Below are 21,096 nucleotides of genomic sequence, written 5' to 3' on the forward strand. Positions count from 1 at the left end.
TCAAAACTCTCCAGTGACGTTTGTTTTTTACTCATTTTAGCTACTAGGGGTTAGCTTGTGGGCTTACCAAAACTGTGACTGAGACAAGTGCGCAGTGCGGAAAAGAGGCGCGGACGGAAGTGGTAAATAAAACGATGGGTGGGCCACACACGGACTCACCGCTCACCTCCTCCTGCTGTGCGGCCCGGTTGCTAACAGGCCACGGACCGCTACCGGTCTGCGGCCCGGGGGTTGTGGACCCCTGACGTAAACGCTACGGTGTTATCCTATGACTGCAAATGCGTGATTGTTTTGACGTAAACACGTATAATTTATCACGTATGCATTATTCATTTATAAGTATATCAATTTGTGGACACAGCTGCAATTGAGGCATGTTGTGGCTCTCCAACAACTCGATGAAATGCACCTTAATGTAAACATATGAGTGCAATGAGTCTGCAAAGCATATTGCTCATTGACATTCAGAGCTCCTGAGATGTTTTTATTTTTTGTTATTTTATACCAGTTTAGCTTTCTAGCATGGCATGCATACAAGTGAAAAAATGCCTACCTTTGATATATTCCACTTTAAAATGTTTTTAGATACTCGTAAAAATGTAAATCACAGACGCTAGAGGGCTACACACGTTAGTAGATGTTTAATGTCACAGAGATACGTAATGGCAGCATTAAGGTGCGATGATTTCACTAATGAGGGGAGCTGTGAGGGACGGGTTAGACCTTTGTGGGCACTACAACCACAGCGAGCTCAGAGCAAGGTGTTAAAAGGAGAAAGAGAGAGAAGTTCAAATGAAAATTATTCAAGAGCATTATGGTGATCATGCAAATGATGATTAGACCACCACCTCTTCCAGAAAAGTGAGTGCACTCATAAAAGGTGTTAGCTAGACGACAGATGGGAAGCCAGGCAGATGGGAAGCCATAGCAGGAGTAAGTTGACTGTTTAACACAAAGAGTTGCTCCCCTCATCTATGGCGATTCAACTGACACATTTTAGTTGAAGGTGTCCTCAACAACCATCTCGCTCGTCAGGAGTGCGGATCTGCCAGAGGACGAGGTTGTCCTCACCGCTGCCTGTCCACACGTATCCAAACTGCTTCTTGAAATCACGAATCTAACAAATCGCGCCCATTGCGTAGCCTCTGCAGCTCCCGGCTGAGTGCTTGCGGGCTCCGCCATGCACGGAGATTCATATTCTTGGGTCTTTCGGTAAAGTCACGTAGATAGGTTAAAAGAAAACAACAAAAAAATACAAAAAAACTACGACGTTTCAATCACAACACAAGCGTTCGTCATCAGGAAGAAAAAAGAGGGGGACAGCTGCTGAGGCAAATTTTTTAAAGGTTTAAAATGGATGTAGCCCAAGGGTCATAAACTAAGTGGGTGGAGCTAGTAATGTTAATGTGAGAAATTAGCATGTAAAATTGGAGGGCGACCTCCACAACGAGGGCACGGAAGTGGCTATGTTAATGTGAGAGATTAGCATGGGCTACACCCATTTTAAACCGTTAAAACAGTCTGCCTCAGCAGCTGTCCCCCTCTTTTTTCTTCCTGATAATGAACGCTTATGTTGCAATCGAAACGTAGTAGTTTTTTTGTTATTTTTTGTTACTTTCTTTGAACCAATCCACGTGACTTTACCGAAAGACCCAAGAATATGAATTCCTGCAGTTATAAAAGCTTTAAGTCAAGAGGTAACGGAGATATTTTAATATTTTTGGGAAAAATTGGGAATCAGGCCCCTCAAATTTCTATACGAGGAATTTTGTAAATAAATTATCTCCTACGAGCCCTGGAGCATGTTCTCAAGAGAGGAAATTACAGAAATCTTCCAACCAATATGTTGACCCACTTGGCCAGTCTTCTCCAAAGGCCTAATGCTTTTAAGTTGAATGGACAATTGTACCAACAGATCAATTGAATCGTCATGGAAACAAAAATTGGTCCAATTTTCATCAACCTCTGTGTCTGTTGGGTGTAAAAACAATAAAAAAATACAATTATGTTTTAAGTATACAGTCCACAAGCTTGCAATGTACTGATTGGCTGCTGCACTAGAGTCACGTTTCTCATGCAGGAGGACCTCCAAATCTTCATTGTTGGAATCACCGTCACCCATTATTAGTGTTCCCAGTACACACCTCAGACACTTGCATTGCTTTTAGAATATAAAACTGTCCATCGTAGAGATCCAACGAAACAAAAAGGTTCATTACAAACCAGGAGAGTCAAAACAGCTGCATTATACATATCTAAAACATATGTAAAATGTATGTTGTAACAGTGATGAAGATTATAATGGTGATGATGTTGGTGATGGAGATGATGGATAATGAAGGATATCATAATGGTGATGATGGGTAAGATGATGTTTTTTTTATTAATAGGATGGTTAACTGATTATGAAGATAATGATGATGTGTTAGTTATAGACATGATGGATAACGGTGGAAGTGATGGAAGTGGCGATGGTGGAATGGGTGAAGATTATGTGGGTCATGGAGATGACATTTGATAATTATAATCTTGATGGCTAAGATGGCTTACAATAGAAAATAAATATGGTGTGATGATAGCAGTTGGGTACATGGCAGCATAGAGGGACATGGAGAGATAGGGAAATAGAAACACGAAGTAGCACGAAGAAATGGGAAGAAAGAGATAAGGATTCACACAGAGAGAATGAGAGAAACAGGAAGGAATGGAGAGAGACAAATCGATGAAGAGACACTGAGAGTGATGGAAAGATTAATGGAGAAATATATGGAGTATTAACACCACGGGTATCCCTACGCACTGCCTATCCCCGCCCGCTATTATTTTATTATTACTTTTGTCAATCATCCAAAAGTGGCCGTTTGGCAAGCTTCGTTCGACAGGCGAGCTCCGCTTTCTACAGCAATGGCGAAGGGTGTGGGGTTGTGTGCCCTCCCAGCACCCCCCCCCCCCAGTCCCCGAGGGCCGCGGCCTGCCCTGCTCTCTGGACCAAAAGCTGTCCACACAGCTTCTTGTTCAAGTGCAGACACACGACACGATGTGCCCATGCTTAATTTCTACACACAGTACTCCCAAATGTCTTCAGAATGTTTGCATACTTATTTACTTCCTCCTCTTCTGCGTATTTCCCATGTGTATACAACTGATGTCTCAAATGAAAGTCTTAATGATATTGGTTAACATAATTCCACACCTACCCGACGTAACCGCTGTAATGAGGCTAGGCATGGTGACACGTGCCTGTAATCCAGCGCTGTAAATGGGTTGCTGGGTTGCCAGGAGATGGAAGTACAGAAAGTAGTCTGGTGATTAAAAATTATGTAACCTTCTGTGGCCGTCTGTAATGCTCTTCCTATTAGGAAGCCACTGAAGCGATGCACTTTTAGATTTGGGTGGTTGGCGACATACGGTGTGAAAGAAGTTCAACATACATACATCCCTCAATTAAGCAATATCATTAAACCTATTTATATTTTGACCAAAATTCAAGGAGAAAGGTTCCTCTCCGGACTGAGCGACTCCCTTGACTAACGCAATTTAATTCCACACCTTCCCCTGGGTTTCTCTACGCCAAGTGGTGTGTACACGATTCACGATCAAAATATTGGTCCTCCAGGTCGTGTTGAGGGGTCGCCTCAGCCACATCATCCCTATAGGGTGAACTAAAAACGAATACCGCTGAGAGGGTAATCAACAGAGGTTGTAATTTGCAGAAACCATGCCCAGCATTTACGCTGTCACTGGCTCAGGGCAGCCAAAGCAGATGAGCACCAGCACCTGCTTTTTGATCTTGCTGACATTTGGACTTTGATGGTTGTATTATTAACTTAGTCCAATAATGAAACACCAAGAGATAGCTTTATCCCCCTGCATGCAGATGAAAAGTGAGCATTCTTACATGTCAGCCAATAGCACATCATCACAGGGACTTTCGTGAGCACAATGTATGCCTTGCCAGAAAACCACTTCGCTTCTCAGAGTGTTTACAGTGTATAATTAACAAAGGCAAACATTAAAGACAACTACAAATACATATCCATAATGCTGCTTTTAAATGTACATTTTTGGCAATAGTTTCCTTCATTAAATAAAAAAAAACCTAAAAAAACATCTTCTTAAATATACGGTGTGCGTGTGCAAACCCTATTAGCGATATTGATGTAGAATTTTTAATTGAGAAGTTTTTGTACAATTGTGCAATATATTTATCTGGGTGATGAAAAGTTCAATCGGTGCAAGCTTCAGTGTGTTTCGTGCTCGGCCTACTTACAACACAGCACCTCCGGCGACATTTATGTTTGACCCAGTGAGCTTTATACGAGGGGCTACCATGTTCGTATTTTGAACCTGCTAACCAGTTTTGTACTACATACCTCACGGTTATAGATTACAACAAAAACCACATAGAACATAACAACACTGTACAGTACTTTACTTGTAATATAGCTCTGCTTGTCTGTACCTAACACTGCGATAAATACACGACATTCTCTCAACACACCTATCATACATAGACAATACAATTTTGGATTTGCAAATTATATGAATGCAACGGCATCTCATGACGTGGTAAAATAACAAGCATTCATCATGGCGTTGTCAATACAGTAATGTGGCTTAAAGTAAACTAAACCATTTTTTTATTTTACTAGGTAGGGTCCACTGAGCTAAATAGCTCTTTTTCAGAAGCGACCTGGCCACAAGTAATAGCTCAACGAAGTGGCTTATCACATGGAAAATCATTGCAGCCGAAAACTCTAAATGCATGTTTCTAAATGTGGGGGGGGGGGGGGGGGGACCGTAGGACCCAGAGAAAAATCCACATGACGATGGGGAGAGAGATATGCAAACTCAAAATATACAGGAGTCAAGGTAGGGATCGAACCCATGAGCTCCTGTATACCAGGCGAGGTCATTAACATCTCGCCACCTTGGCTTAGTGGAGGGGGCACCTGAAAAGTGGTTCTGAAAAGAACGACTGGAATAGAAGCACACTACATGATAATTATGTTAATTATGAATCCCGTCATCTATTTGCTAACGACCAATTATAAGACACTGCCATGTAGTCAAACCTTGTGCCTCAAGACATGGCAAGTTCCCACGATGCATTTAGTACACAACGCTGTGAGAAAGTGAGGGGGGGGGGACACTTCCATGTTGTGCATTTTATAATTGCTGTTCTCGAAAAATGTTATTACAGTAATTGGAAACTATAATTTGCGGAATTTAAATTAAATGCAATTAAAATGAAACTGTTAGTTCATAATACTCTAAAATATCTCATGTTATACAATGGATACAACGACAGTGCATAGCTATTTCAAATTCACCATGGTCTCACAGTGCCTATAAGAAAAGACCCAATTATAACTTATTGGCATACTCTGCTGAAAACAACTAGAATGCTCAAGTGGGAGACGTGGAAACCTTAATGTTTAAAAACGCACATGTATTTCAGGAAGCAGTGGCTCATTGTTGGGCCAAAGCTGTGGACACACTCCAAATACAATTTATAAATCGTGGAAAACATGACAAAATCCATTTAATATCAGAGATAACAATTATTTTCAATGTCATGATTCACTATTTAGTGACAGTGGCTTTGTTGCGATTAGCTCGACCATCACTCGTACCTGTTGCAGTGGCCACATCGGTGAACGTTCCGTCTCCATTGTTCTTGAACAGGAAGTTGGGACCGTGCTCGTTGTCACAGAAGATGTCCGAGATGTTGGTGTTTATGATTGGACCAACAGTCACGCCACGGCCACCTGTCAGCAAAATAGAATTTTGTTTAAAAATAATGTTTCACGAAATATTCTCTATCCACTGCTGAATGAAGGCCCCCAAGGTTGTTGGTGCTTTTGCTTCCATTGTTGCATCGGTGCAATCCAATAATACTGTTCATACCCTGGCAAAATGCAATCAAATCTCAATAACATTAATTCAGTTTAATTCAACTCAGGACTGTTGAATATTTCAGACAGAGATTTATTTTACTACTACTACACAATAAGCTGAGCCTGCTGCATATTACACGTGCAGGGTACATTGGATTACGAGTGCACAGCAGGGTTCCCTGTCACCCACACCGCCGGTGCCTTCAGGAAAAGAATGCATCAGGACATGAGACCTTCAATGGCGAGTGCCGTTTTTTAATGTTTCACGTTTCTATTTTGAGCCACGAGGGTCACACTTACTCCCAAGAGGAATGTCCACCTCACCCCTGTGATAAATGCGTAAAACTTCTACTGTCTTGACTTAAAGCTTTCGTGACTGCAGGAATTCATATTCTTTGGGTCTTTCGGTAAAGTCACGTAGATAGGTTAAAAAAATATACAAAAAATAATAATTCAATGAAAATAACAGAAAACATATATTTTTAATTTTCTTTGAACCTATCAAAATATTTTTTTTGTTATTTTCTTTGAACCTATTTAAATGACTTTATCGAAAGAAACAAAGAATACTTGTACTGCCATTCTTAAAATGAAACCTATAAGTTGACGCCTAAAAAAGTGGAACGAATGCTTTCATTTACAAATGTCGGTACTGTCCACCCAGAGCCGTGACACAGGAGAGCATTGAGTCTAGGGTGCCACAGTGGTGAGATATGAACTACTTCGCCTGGTATACAAGGAGGTGGTGGGTTCGATCACAATTCTCATGCCTGTATATTTGGAGTTTGCATGTTTTCCCCATGGTCGCGTGGATTTTTCTCTGGGTCCTCCAGTTTTTCCCTTCACATTTAGAGACAAGCGTTTAGACTATTTGACCGCTGTAAATTTCCACATGATAAGTCACTTCGAGAACTATCATTCGTGGCCAAGTCCCTTCTGAAAAAAAGCTATATATATAAAACTCAGTGGGCCTCACCTGATTAAAAAAACATGTTTATAGTTTAAATGGTTTAGCTTGATTCCGGGCTGATTATCCACAAATATCCAACAATGAATACGAATGAACTGCATGCCTAGTGTGGACCACCAGGCATGTAGTGATGTATAAATTAATCAATTTAAATGGATTTCTAAATTGAAGGTACGCACATCGAATGGATGAAGGAAATTGTTATTCGGACTCGGTTATAATATTATTATGATTATTGCATGTTTACCCACAAAGACCCCCATTAGTGTCAAGATTCTGTTTCAGGACAGTACTGCTAAGTTTTCACGGTATGGAGTGATTATGTTATGTGCCATCTAAATTGGATAATTTGCTGGGAATATTTCATTATTTGGGTGTTTTTGGCCAATACCAGTTGCGTTGTTTGTTTTTCGCGACTGTTGAACTCCAGTGAAGAATATACAGTACTGCAATATATAACTGTATATACTTAATCAATAGATGTAAATACCTGATGCGAGTCTCGACCAGGGCTTTCCAGCCTGTGGTCTACATACCCCCGAGGGGGATTGTGTGCCATCTCTTGAGGGCAGGCGAGACACATTTTTTTTTGTACCAACGGTGGTCACGGGAGTCACTCAGCAATGCTGCCCTGCGTGTGCGCACTAGAAGAACATTCTAAAAGCTGCACACCTATCTGTGGATGACATTTGGTGAACTTGTGCCCTTGGGACTCATCCACATGCTCCATTATAGTATGTTCACATCTTGTTTATCACACCGATTTTACTTTTGCTTGACTAATGAGCAACAAAAACTAAGTGTTAAGCAGCTGTCTTAGGTGTTAATTAAGTGTATATGTGATTAAGAAGCACTGTAGTAATTTTACAAAGAATTAAATTAATAAAATCTATATGCTGGTAGCTGTACGTGGACAGTTGATACGTCTGGTAGAGGGTACACGACAGGCAATAAATAGGCCAGGAGTCACTGGTCTAGATGAATGACTTAATAATTTTAGTAGTTTAAAAAAATAAAGTGTGTAATCATTTGTGTGATGTTACTTGCACGGTTTGCATTGTAAAACTTGAACCCTACATTATAATTCAAGAACCAGCTACCATAAGCGCATATTTCATCTGCCGCGTGTCAGACACACGAACTCAAACGCACTGCATCTTCATAAATGGTCCAGTGTTACGATGTCACACTATATAAAAACACTTGCCGTTTTTGTCTGTTTGCAAACTTTACATTGTAGTAGGTAAACATATAATACAATGGGCGATTCTTTCATTCCTCACGTTTGGTCTCTCACTCATTTAACAAAAGAAAGTAATAATATCCATCATCGTGCAACCCAAAACACAATTGAGTTTTCATTAAATTTGAAAACAAAACCGCCACCGAGCTACGGAAAAATCGGCAGTCAATATCTAGTCCTGTGAATGAAAACATATCTCGGAAACACCACGTCACCATCTCCATACAAATCAACAAGCACACCCACCACAGTGTTCACGTTGCCCCGGCGTGCAAGAGCTCCATTTGCTCAACACATCCAATTCCCGCACGTATTGTGACAGCCTTTTACATTGTGATGAGGGAGGGATTCTGGTGAGGATGTGGGTTATTGTTGAGGTTGTGAGTAGCTGTCAAGGCCATGGGTTAGTGTCAAGGCTGTGGGTTATTGTCGAGGCTGTGAGTCATTGTCAAGGCCGTGTGTTATTGTGAAGGCTGTGAGTTATGGTAAAAGCTGTGTGTTATTGTCAAGGCTGTGAGTTATTGTCAAGGCTGTGAGTTATTGTAAAGGCTGTGAGTTATTGTAAAGGCTGTGAGTTATTGTCAAGGCTGTGAGTTATTGTCAGGATGTGTGTTATTGTGAAGGCTGTGAGTTATTGTAAGCCTGTGAGTTATGGTAAAGACTGTGAGTTATAGTCAAGGCTGTGAGTTATTGTTAGGCTTTGGGTTATTATAAGACTTTGGGTTATTGTCAAGACGGTGAGTTCGTGTTGACTCTGCATGGATGTCTAATTTTGCAGTCAGTTGTGAGGTCCAGTAACAGTGTGTTGATGTTAATGAGTTGGGGACAGTGTGATGTCCCCAGTCTCTGTTCAGAATCCTCAGGTACACACACTCACGAGTAAAACATGCTACACAAAGAGACAGGCGGCTCTAAGTAGGTAACGCTGGATAGCTGCGACAAATGTGACCAAACGGAGATGAGTTGGTGTACCTGTGAACTTGTTGACTCCGGCCTCCTTGGCCACTTCAGAAAGGATGACAATCCCTCGAGCGACGTCGCTGGCCGCCTCGTCCATCTCGATGACAGCGTGGGGGCCCACGCCGTCCTTCGCGTAGTTTGCCACGTAAACCGAGTAGCGGCCTGTTCCCTGGCAGAGGCACGCGACGCGGTTCGGTGAGTACGTACGTATGTTGAACTTCTTTCGTACAGTACGCAGCCAACCGAGCTAATCGAAATTTTCACTCTCCCAATACAGTATACACATGTTTTTTTTCATTGTTACTTTTTCATTAATAATATTATTCCACTTGTTTACCCAGGAAAGTATCCCTGAGTTTCAAGAGGGAGGGTCCTAATAAGCTTTTGCAGTAGGGGTCAATGATTGCTATGTTTCCCAATTAAGGCGTTTGAGGGGTAATTTTCCAAATTTGGCAAAGGTTGGAGATGAAAGATGGAATCCCTCGTATGGCCCTCTCTCCTGGTGAGTATTGTTTTTTAACAAGATATCGTTAATATGCTACTCGAATGAAAACATCAATTCAGTTCCATTTCCATTTATTTGGTATAACCCAGTGAGCCATTCAGCTCTTGAATCTGGTGCAACCGCAACAAACAAAAAACAAGAACAAGAAAACATCTTAAAGTGAGTATGTGACTGTGCAAACAGAAAATCCAGGCAAAAACATCAAAATATTCATGAAAAAGCACCGTGCACCAACGCTGTTTGCAAAAATCCCAGTGGGATGCAAGTCAAACAACAACAACAACCACAAGACAACTTAGATTAAGGCCAATTTTAGATTTATGCCAATTGGACTTATAAAGCATCTAAATGCGACCACACCTCAAGATGTTGTAAAAACACTGGGACTCGCATCACGAAGAGCAACGAGAGATGTATGAGGGGCAAAAGAAAAAATACGACTATTACCACTGAGTTATATAGCTCTTTTCAGAGGCGACCTGGCCATCACAAATTATAGCTCAATTAAGTCGCTTATCATTATGTGGAAATGTATAGCAGCCAAATCCTCTAAATGCACATTTCTAAATGTGCAGAAAAAAAACGGAGGACCTGGATAAAAAAATCGACACAACCACTCCAAACATACAGGCGTCGGGGTCGGGATCGAACCCACTACCTCCTACATACCAGGCTAGGGAGTTAATATTTCGCCACCGCTGCACCCATGTTATTTATCCGATTAAGGAGGAGTGGAGCTCGGCTTAGCATTGACAACACTAACAAACAGACAGCTAAATCTTGACTTAAAAGCTTTCGTGACTGCAGGAATTCATATTCTTTGGGTCTTTCGGTAAAGTCACGTAGATAGGTTCAAAGAAAATAACAAAAAACTACGACATTTTGATCGCAACACATCAGGAATGACCGCTTGTTTTTGCGATTGAAACATATTTTTTTTACATAATTGGTTCTTTCGATGAAGTCAAGTAAAAGGGAAACAATTAAATACAAAATATATAAAACAATAAAATGCTCACGACGTTTCGACTGTAACACAAGCAATCATCATCAGGTGTGAAAACCACAGCAAGAAAATTTGAAAAAAGCGGCGTTTTTTTTAACGTTAGCACCACGGAGAGCGATTTGGCAGTTATTCAAATGGACGAGTCCATCTATGTTCGGAAAAGAGGAGGGGGGAGACGAAAATAATGGATGCGGTCTGAAAGCCACCGTAAGTGTGAACAATCAATTAAGACCCGAAATGGTTTATCAAATCCTTCCAATGATTGCTAAGCCAGAATCCATCTTCTTGGTTAAAATTGTCTCTGTGTTTGTATATGTGCTTAGCCTCATGAACGAATCTCTCATGGTAGCCAAATGGCTTGCAAAGAACCTCTGCCTTGGAGAAGTCAATGTCATGTGAGCCTACTGAATTATAACAGTGATCTGCCACGGCCGAGTTGTTGGTGCTACCGTGTTTTAGATCTGCTTTGTGTTCACGAATGTGGTCCGAGACATGTCGGTTGGTTTCTCCAATGTAACTACTACCACAGAGACAACTTAGTTTGTAGACGCCAGGATACTGTATATCCAGAATCACATCTTTTACAGACAGAACCAGATCACGGATTTTATGTAATGTGTTGCATCGGACCTGGATCTTGTGTTTATTCAAGATTTTGGAGATCTTTTTGTGATCCCCGCAATGTAGGGTAAAGTGATGGTTTTGAAAGGATCCTCAATAGGGTCCTTCTTCATGGTTGGATGATAGCTTTCCGGATTGTGTAGTCGGAGTAACCATTAGCCTTAAGGGCTTAGTGTACGTGTTTGAGTTCACTGGCTATGTGTTCCTGGTCGGATTTGCATTGGGCTCTATGGTGCAGAGTCTTGATGAGGGAATTCTTCTGGGATGGATGGTGGTGGGAATCCGGTTTCAGGTAAGCATCCGTATGGGTAGCTTCCTGTAGACAGAGTGGCTCATTGAACCATCAGGTCTCTTTTTTATTAGGACATCCAAAAAAGGTAGCTTGCCATCTTTTTCGACTTCCATGGTAAATCTGATGGCTGGGTGTATGGAATTGATGTAGTCGAGGAATTGGTCTAGAGCAGGTCGGCCATGTGGCCAGATGACAAAAGTGTCATCCACGTACCTCTTCCATAAGGTTGGGCGCAGAGTGGCAGTCTGGATGGCGTCAGTCTCAAATTTCTCCATGAAAATGTTGGCCACAACCGGAGATAGGGGGGAGCCCATTGGGGTGCCCTCAGTTTGTTTGTAAAAAGTTCCATTCCAAGTGAAGTATGTATTGGTTAAGCAGTGTCTCACCAAGGGGGGTACCTCAGTATTTAGTCCTTGATGAACCAAGTTTTCAATGAAACCGCCACTTTTTTCCAATTTTCTTGCTGTGGTTTTTACACCTGATGATAACTGCTTGTGTTGCAGTCGAAACGTCGTGAGAATTTCATTGTTTTATATTTTATTGTTTCCCTTCTACGTGACTTTACCAAAAGAACCAAGAATATGAATCCCTGCAGTCAGGAAAGCTTTCAATCAAAATCATATGTTTTGTTATTTTCTTTGAACCTATCTACGTGACTTTACCAAAAGACCCAAAGAAAACAGAAAACTTTCCCAAAAACTGGAAAAAAGGTATCAAAAGAATCATAACATTACCCAAGAATACTGAAACTCAGCTGTCTACTTTGCACCCAGACAATTCAAAAGCAAAAGTCAAACTCAGTATAACCTTCTGCTCTCAGTTAGAAAAGACAAAAACCATGTTACCTTGGTGTCACTCTTGATCAAACCTCACGTTCATGGAATAACTAAAACAGTGAGCAAATAAACTAAATCCCACATCGATGTGATACAAATATTAGCTTGAACTTCCTGGGGATATCATACCAAACCCTTTAAACTGTACCACTGGCCTGTGTTTACTATATATCCCGGAACACGTTATTGACATCACGTCATCAGTGCTGCCAATTCCCGTTGGAGGAACGTCGCCAAACAAACGTCAAACCCCCCCAACCAGATGTCACAAGGTAGACCTTTTAAAGACGTGAATATCGTCACGAGACAATTTTCGAGTATTAAACAAAGTAAACTGACACAGGATCCTTAATAGATACCCTGGAATTGCCCCAATGTCTACATCTTGTATTCGTCCCCAAACAACATTTTGTCCCCAGGAAAACCGAGAAAGTTGCGAGATATAGCGACAGAATCGCCAAGTTGGCAACACTGCACAGGACCACTGTGGTAATACAATATTTTCAACTGCCAAAAACCAGCTGGCTGTCGTAGCTTAACAAATACAGGATGAAAAACTTCAAATTTAAACTAAACATAGGCTAACGTAGCTTATGGTTATGTAAGGGTCATGTGGGGACACCTTGGGGTAATGCAAGGGCCACGTAAGGACACCTCGGGTAAAATCATTCATGATCGAGAGCACGCGCACGGCACGGGGAATGCGTTGGGGATTGGCAGAGGATTCCGAAAAGAGGGAATTGGCAGGAGAGGGAAAGGAGGGAGAGAAGAGAGTTGGAGGCAGGCGACGTTTAGTTTAGGGTGTTTTGCTTTGTGACACAGATGGTCCCATTTAGCCAGTTTACCCGGCTATTTTACGCGGGAGGTCCGTGGTGCTGCATGAGCACAGCAGCAGCAACAAAAACAACAAAGACAAAAACATCAATGTTGCAGAGAAAGAGTACAGCAGGGTCCTTATGGAACATTGCACAACTAACAAACGAGGTATTTGAACAGTCGTAAACAAAACACATGCAAATCAAAACAGTGCAGATATAATATGAGAGCAAGAGGTGCCGGAAAAAGTTAGGTACAGGTAAAAGTAAGCTCTATTCAGTATTTTAATTTAAACAGTGACATAAAACACATGCAAGTCGAAAAAGACAGTGTAAACATGTGGGAGCAAGAGACGCCAGAAAAATGTTCTGTACAGGTTAAAGTAAACTCTGTGATTTGGTTTGACTAAGGAAATAAATAGGGGGAGTGAAGGGAGGGAATCAGGCTGTGGATGAGCGACAAGGGGTATTTTCCAGCAACATAGATCAGGGCTGTGAGAAGAGAACAAGGGACAGAATTTGTGAGATAGAGGATAGTGAAGAGCTTTAAGTAACCTTCCGGGAGGTTCCAGAAAGTTTGAGGCTATATAAAAGGGGTTGTGACAAATGCGGGACTTTTTGAGGAGGGACTGTAGGGTAATCTCCCACGAGTGGTATCCCGTGAGATGGAACAACAAAGTTCCCTTACCAAAGAAATATTTAAATGAAACATTTTTTTTATTTTACCAGGTAAGGCCCACTGAGCTATATAGCTCTTTTTCAAAAGCGACCTGACCACAAATGATAGAGCAATGAAGTGGCCTATCGTGTGGAAATTGATAGCAGCCAAATACCCTAAATGCGTGTTAATTATAAATGTGGAGGTAAAAACCGGAGGACCCACCCGGAGAAAAATCCACACGACCATGGAGAGAACATGTAAACTCAAAATATACAGGCGTCAGAATCGGGATCGAATCCACAACCTCCTGTATATCAGGCGAGGTAGTTAACATCTCGCCACCGCGGCACCCACTTGCAACTGTGGTGCCCAAAGTATCATCACTACTTAGCCATTCATAAGGTCGTGCTCATTACACACAAAGTGTTTGCCACAAATGAACCACAATACCTTGCTGATATCGTCAAGGAGCATAAACCATCATGTGCACTCCGGTCATCCTAGCAGCCGCGGTTTTTGGCTAACCATCGAACAAAGAAGATCACTGCATTGTGCGCTTTCAGAAGCACTTCTGCGGTCGTCTGGAACGCTCTTCCTTTTGATATCAGGAACCCACTGGAACTATGCACTTCTAAATCCAGATTGAAAAATAATTTATTTAGAACTGCTTATTGTGTTTAGTTTGTTGTCCTTCCCAGGCACCTCCGATTAGCACGGTTGGCTACATATGATGTGAAAGAAGCTTAACATACATAGCCTAGCTCCCTGCCGCCATTGAAAAGTGTGCAGACCAAGGGCTGCGAGTAGCATGTTGGTAGGGACACAAAGCAGCCTTGCTTGGCTCTGAGTACTGCATAGCTCTGGCTCACTCGAAACCATTAGTGAACATGTCAGATAAGGTACTGGGAGCACGGGGCTGTTGGCTCTAAATTAAGAACACTTAAGAACAACACTTAAACAAACACGCAAACGGGCGGTCAAATTTTATGCAATGCCACATTGTTTTTTGTTCAAACAACAGAAACATCTTGTAACAAAAACGATTGCAAAAAAATATGCACGCAGACATAATGTGTATTATTAAAGATATATACAGTATGTTCTCCTATAACGTAGGTAGTTGCGTTCCTGAAGAACACCGGATTATGGAAAAATCGCGTTATAGTAAATAATGTAATATAGGGTAAAGCACAGTCCGCAATAACACGTGAGATGCGTATGCAGGCCGAACAAAGACTGAGGGGTAGCAACTAGAAGCATCCAACCTTGTGTGATGCTACAGTGAGGAAAAAAGTATTTGATCCCTTGCTGATTTTGTACGTTTGCCCACTGACAAAGAAATGATCAGTCTATAATTTTAATGGTAGGTTTATTTGAACAGTGAGAGACATAATAACAACAAGAAAATCCGGAAAAACGCATGTCAAAAATGTTATAAATTGAATTGCATTTTAATGAGAGAAATAAGTATTTGACCCCTCTGCAAAACATGACTTAGTACTCGGTGGCAATACCCTTGTTGGCAATCACAGAGGTCAGACGTTTCTTGTAGTTAGCCACCAGGTTTGCACACATCTCAGGAGAGATTTTGTCCCACTCCTCTTTACAGATCTTCTCCAAGTCATTAAGGTTTCGAGGCTGGCGTTTGGCAACTCGAACCTTCAGCTCCTTCCACAGATTTCTATGGGATTAAGGTCTGAAGACTGGCTAGGCCACTCCAGGACCTTAATGTGCTTCTTCTTGAGCCACTCCTTTGTTGCCTTGACCGTGTGTTTTGGGTCATTGTCATGCTGGAATACCCATCCACGACCCATTTTCAATGCCCTAGCTGACGGAAGGAGGTTCTCACCCAAGATTTGATGGTACATGGCCCCGTCCATCATCCCTTTGATGCGGTGAAGTTGTCCTGTCCCCTTAGTAGAAAAACACCCCTAAAGCATAATGTTTCCACCTCCATGTTTGACGGTGGGGATGGTGTTCTTGGGGTCATAGGCAGCATTCCTCCTCCTCCAAAGACGGCGAGTTGAGTTGATGCCAAAGAGCTCCATTTTGGTCTCATCTGACCACAACACTTTCACCCAGTTGTCCTCTGAATCATTCAGATGTTCATTGGCAAACTTCAGACAGGCATGTATATGTGCTTTCTTGAGTAGGGGGACCTTGCGGGCGCTGCAGGATTTCAGTCCTTCACGGCGTAGTGTGTTACCAATTGTTTTCTTGGTGACTATGGTCCCAGCTGCCTTGAGATCATTGAAAAGATCCTCCCGTCTAGTTCTGGGCTGATTCCTAACCGTTTTCATGATCATTGCAACTCCACGAGGTGAGATCTTGCATGGAGCCCCAGGCCGAGGGAGATTGATAGTTATTTTGTGTTTGTTCCATTTGTGAATAATCGCACCAACTGTTGTCACCTTCTCACCAAGCTGCTTGGCAATGGTCTTGTAGCCCATTCCAGCCTTGTGTAGGTCTACAATCTTGTCCCTGACATCCTTGGAGAGCTCTTTGGTCTTGGCCATGGTGGAGAGTTTGGAATCTGATTGATTGATTGCTTCTGTGGACAGGTGTCTTTTATACAGGTAACACGCTGAGATTAGGAGCACTCCCTTTAAGAGTGTGCTACTAATCTCAGCTCGTTACCTGTATAAAAGACACCTGGGAGCCAGAAATCTTTCTGATTGAGAGGGGGTCAAATACTTATTTCACTCATTAAAATGCAAACAATTTATTACATTTTTGACATGCGTTTTTCTGGATTTTTTTGTTGTTATTCTGTCTCTCACTGTTCAAATAAACCTACCATTAAAATTATAGACTGATCATTTCTTTGTCAGTGGGCAAACGTACAAAATCAGCAGGGGATCAAATACTTTTTTCCCTCACTTTTTCGCTGAGGCAGTCGTACAACTGCTTATTCCTACCTGTGCGACGTAGTTCTGTTGACTCATTCGCATTGTATCCAATTCAAGTCACGAAACCAAGACCCGTTATATGAGGATCGACTGTATATATATACACTATATATACACTTGTTATGTTGTTACAGTGTATTCATCGATGCTTGGAAACGCGTGCAATACCTTCCTGTCGATGCAGGCAACTGAGCGGCCAGCAAAGCGGGAGGCGACGCCACGCTGCACATTCACCGGGTCGCTAAGGATGTCCTCCCAGCGCCCATTACGGAACTTGAACAGCTTATCCGAGTAAGTAGCCATTCCTGCCGGGCACAGATCAGGGGATAATATATATGTAACATCGGTGATGCGTACATTGTTCCACACAAAAACAGCACTGTGGGCGAGATACGCGTATGGCCCTTACAGGCGAATAATAATAATTACATTTGGTATTTGCGCCATTCTTTACAACCACAAGCTTATCAGGAAGGAGCTCTCTTGCACGGACGGTCATAGCCCGCCAGTAGGGTGACGATGTTGCTGTGTGGTAACAAATGGGGTCATTTGCAAGAGGAGTGCCGACCAATGGGTTCAGAACGGAAGGAAGGCTATGTGGAGCAAAGCCAGAGGCAGACAGATTCAGAATGTGGACATCAAAAAATTGGTGAACATCAGAGCAGTGTGAAGGGATTAAAATTAATGCAGAGAATAATGAAACTTTGGAGATCACGGGAGAAGAAGACACCCGATCAAGAGCTGTTCGTGCGTTTAAAACGGCATTGGGTCTAAGGCAGCCAAACGCAAGCATAAAAAAATATAAAGTCCACCACAAAGACGACAGTGTTTTTAGCTTCACATTAGATAATAAGATAAATCTATTAAAATAGATCGGTTTGTTTGATTGCATATTTAAAATTAATTGTACCAAGCTAACAGCTCACATTTACTTTATTTCAAACTAAGACATTTGCAATGTACAGTATGACGTAATTTGCATACAAATGAAGGACGCTGGCCGTCAATGAAAATTGAACGACTGTACGTTGTTTCCCAGAGGCTCCATGGTTGTCCACTTTTGTTTTCAAATGAGGCCTTGGGAGCCGTTTTAATTAATATTGGTTTTAGACCAGGTGACTTGAATACGATCATGCAATGATATCACTCAAGAGCAAACACAACTTAAAAGGTCAACCACAAGGGAAACCGAGCATCGCGAATAACCAGGGCACGTGTAGGGAGAGAGATAAAGGCTTTACAGAGGGGGACTTGAGAAAGCCAGAATAGGGAAACTTGGCATGCAGCAGTTAGCAACGTATGCAGAACGTGGATATGATTTCACAAAACATGAATATCACGTAAATTATTACTTTTATGAAACGCGTATGTACGGGATGCTGTAATACGTTGGTACGCGAGCACAGTGCAATAGATGCAATTCCAAGATTTTTGTGTTGTCAATTACCCACAGCTAAATTTATATACATTTCGGTCATTGTATTGATTTTGGCTTTCTCACGATTGCTAGGGGCACACACATCTGGTCCAAGTTCTTTTGGTGTCGCACAAACGTCCGTAGAAAATACATCCGAGATGTTTTTTCTTTCATTTCAGACAATATATTTATCTTCGTATTTATTTGATTTTCTAAAAAAAAAAGAAAAATCATAAAATGTGACCTTCTGTTTTTAATAAAACAGATGCTTTTTCCTTGTTGTTTATTTCTCATCAGCCTGAGTCGCAACCGAGCTCTAATGACACCGCGATCCCCCAGGATTTGCATCCTGCAGTGTGAGGAATGCTGATTTAATGTCCCATGCTTTAGCTACCCTGGCACATATGGAACTGGAAAAAAGCATATTATAAATGCATATGCAGTATACTATAAATCACAATGCACATTTCAAGCAATTACCTCTATTAAAATGTATATGGTATATAACAGCAGTTTGTCACTCGAACGAGCGTGGTGGAGTGCTCCTCTAAACATTCACGGTCAGGAGACTGTGGCGGGATTCCACGTTCCTATGGCGGGGAGTGTTTCGTGTATATATATTTTTTATAATGCATTGTCAGCAAAAAAAGGCGACTGTCATGTTTATGAATAAATTTCAAGTCCCTTGCATGAATTCCTTTGTTGGGGCTAAATACCCACTGTGTTCAAGGAGCGAGATCTAAACTGCAAGCATGATGATGAATGTATTAGACAAGCTAGATTAGCGATGAATTACCCACTTGTGCAGGTAGGCTCATTAAGCTACAGGGGTAAATGGAATCAACACAGTTGGCTAAAATGTTGGTGACTATATTGCAAGTAATCGAACCGATCAAGCATCCATGGCAGGTTTCCGTAATATACGGTTGAAAACAAACGTTTTAACAAGAATACCTCGTGGAGATTCTTTCTAATTACATCATTGGTAAGCATTCCCACACATCGAGGAAGTCACTACGAAATCTAGTTCAGCCACGTTCCAGCCATGTTCCGGCCAGTCAGGGTCGTTTCTACAAACGCGTGGTTCTGAGAAACGCTACGGTCATCTAATAGAGCTGCACGACATAATGCCGAAAAAGAGCAGTTGCCGAGCAGATAGATACATGACGGACGTGGCCCGCCTGTGCCCATCCTCGAGGGAAAGTGGTTCACCCTCTCTCTGGAAAGGAACCTAAATTGAACTTAACACTTGCAAGGTCTCCACATCAGCCTCCATCACAGGCAGCGTCAAGGCACACGAGATTTCGCATAGAAGCTGTTGTTGCTTCATGTGCCAGTGATGTGCCAAGAAAATAAACCAATGCACGTTCCCCATGTGTAGGCTATACCACAAAACATCAATACGTTTATGCAATCGTTTATCGTAAAACAGCACTCTTTGCGCGAAAATATATATTATACATACTGAAAATCAAATTGTTTTTAGATAATTTGAGAGAGCAAATAAACTGATCTCTCTCGGCACATGTTGCTGTTTTAACGGACCATACATGTAGATTTTTGTTCTTATTTAATGACAAAACATTGAAAAAGTTAATCATCTAAAAAGGTAATGTTTATTGTATTGCTTATTTTATGTAATCCAATTCAATTCAACAACGAAAGGCTATATTGTATTTCCATTTCATTCTCTTCAAACAAACCGACGCAAAACGTTTCTACCTTTTAAAAACTCTAAATTATAATTGGCACATTGTGATCGGTCAGTCCTACAATTAGAGGCTGCGGCATTCATCGATAGGATTTGATGAGGTCAACTTACAAATCAGCGTCCACTTGGTTTCAATACGTATGCAGTATTACATTTTATGATAGAGGGTTTTGTTTGGGTTAGATAACGTAAATAAATAAATAAATGTGCCGTTAAACCCGCCACCACCCGACACAGCCGATTAGTAAGGTTTGTCACGTAAACAAAATGTGCCAATTCGTATCTAGTTCAGCACACGACTGTGTTGGAGAGTGGGTTTAACGACACATTATATTTACGAGATCTAAACGATAAAAACCTCGATTTTTGATAATGATGCATTTTGTTTAGATTTTCTTACCTGATTACGGTACCTAATACTCAAGGCCAAGGGACGCTAACACTGTGGTGTACTTGGTTAGCAGTGCACTGGAGTTGTAATCCAGAGATCGCTGATTCGATCTCCTGGCTCGACAGTTGAAACAACATAAGTTTATTTTTTTAAATAAATATATATTTTATTTTCTCATTCTAGAACCCAGAATGGAAAGCAGATTTTTCAAAAAACGCATCAGGTCACGTGTACCAAACTCGGAGCAATGCACCCTCAAAATTGAGTGGTCGATCGGAGGCCCCCGGGCTCGCTGCCCTACCACGGTAGGGGTAACGATCGGGAGCAGTGTATTTAAGTGGGAAGGGAAGAAGATGGAGGAAGGGGTGAGGGGAGGAATAATGTAACTGCAATGTAAGTTTCTTAAATTCCCCCTCCACCACCTGCCCCACCAACTCTGTCCACCCAGCGGTATAAGTGGGTTCACCACAGTCAATCGGCAGGTCACGTGTGGTAGAAGACGTCTGGCCTGCATGGAAGGGTAGGACGAATGCCCTGCAGAGGGGGGCTCTCTAGAAATCCCTCTCGTTAAGACCCCTTTGCCAGCCGTGGCGTGAGCGAGCAATGCAGGGCAGCACCTTCAACTTTGAGTACTCAAGCCAGAATTGTTTACATTCCTTCAGAGACAAATACATATCATAATGCATATTCATAAAATAGGTGTTAAAAAGGTAATAGTGTTTTTATATCAAATAGGCTATATATGCCTATGCAGCCGATTAATTTCATGGTCATTGCAGATTACGTAAGCATGCGCATCAGGTGCAAGCCAAGGCACCCATTGTGAGCATTGTAGAAAAATGTAGATACCAACAGATCT

The 21,096-nt window shown here is 41.8% G+C and overlaps 1 protein-coding gene across 7 annotated transcripts in view; it reads right to left on the reverse strand.

The window, feature by feature from the left end:
• CRTAC1 (cartilage acidic protein 1) overlaps positions 1-21,096 on the reverse strand; it is a 695,955-nt gene that overhangs the window by 467,227 nt on the left and 207,632 nt on the right. For all 7 annotated transcript variants that reach the window (XM_076066243.1, XM_032952553.2, XM_076066244.1 and 4 more), the window contains exons 4-6: positions 16,887-17,023; positions 9,086-9,242; positions 5,637-5,771 (exon numbers count right to left, since the gene is read on the reverse strand). In XM_076066243.1, coding sequence (XP_075922358.1) covers positions 5,637-5,771; positions 9,086-9,242; positions 16,887-17,023 — 429 coding nt within the window. The remainder of the gene's footprint in view (positions 1-5,636; positions 5,772-9,085; positions 9,243-16,886; positions 17,024-21,096) is intronic.

This window comes from Petromyzon marinus, chromosome 11 (assembly GCF_048934315.1).
Source record: "Petromyzon marinus isolate PM22_M1 ecotype Great Lakes invasive population chromosome 11, UKy_Petmar_22M1.pri1.0, whole genome shotgun sequence".
Classification (NCBI taxonomy): domain Eukaryota; kingdom Metazoa; phylum Chordata; class Hyperoartia; order Petromyzontiformes; family Petromyzontidae; genus Petromyzon; species Petromyzon marinus.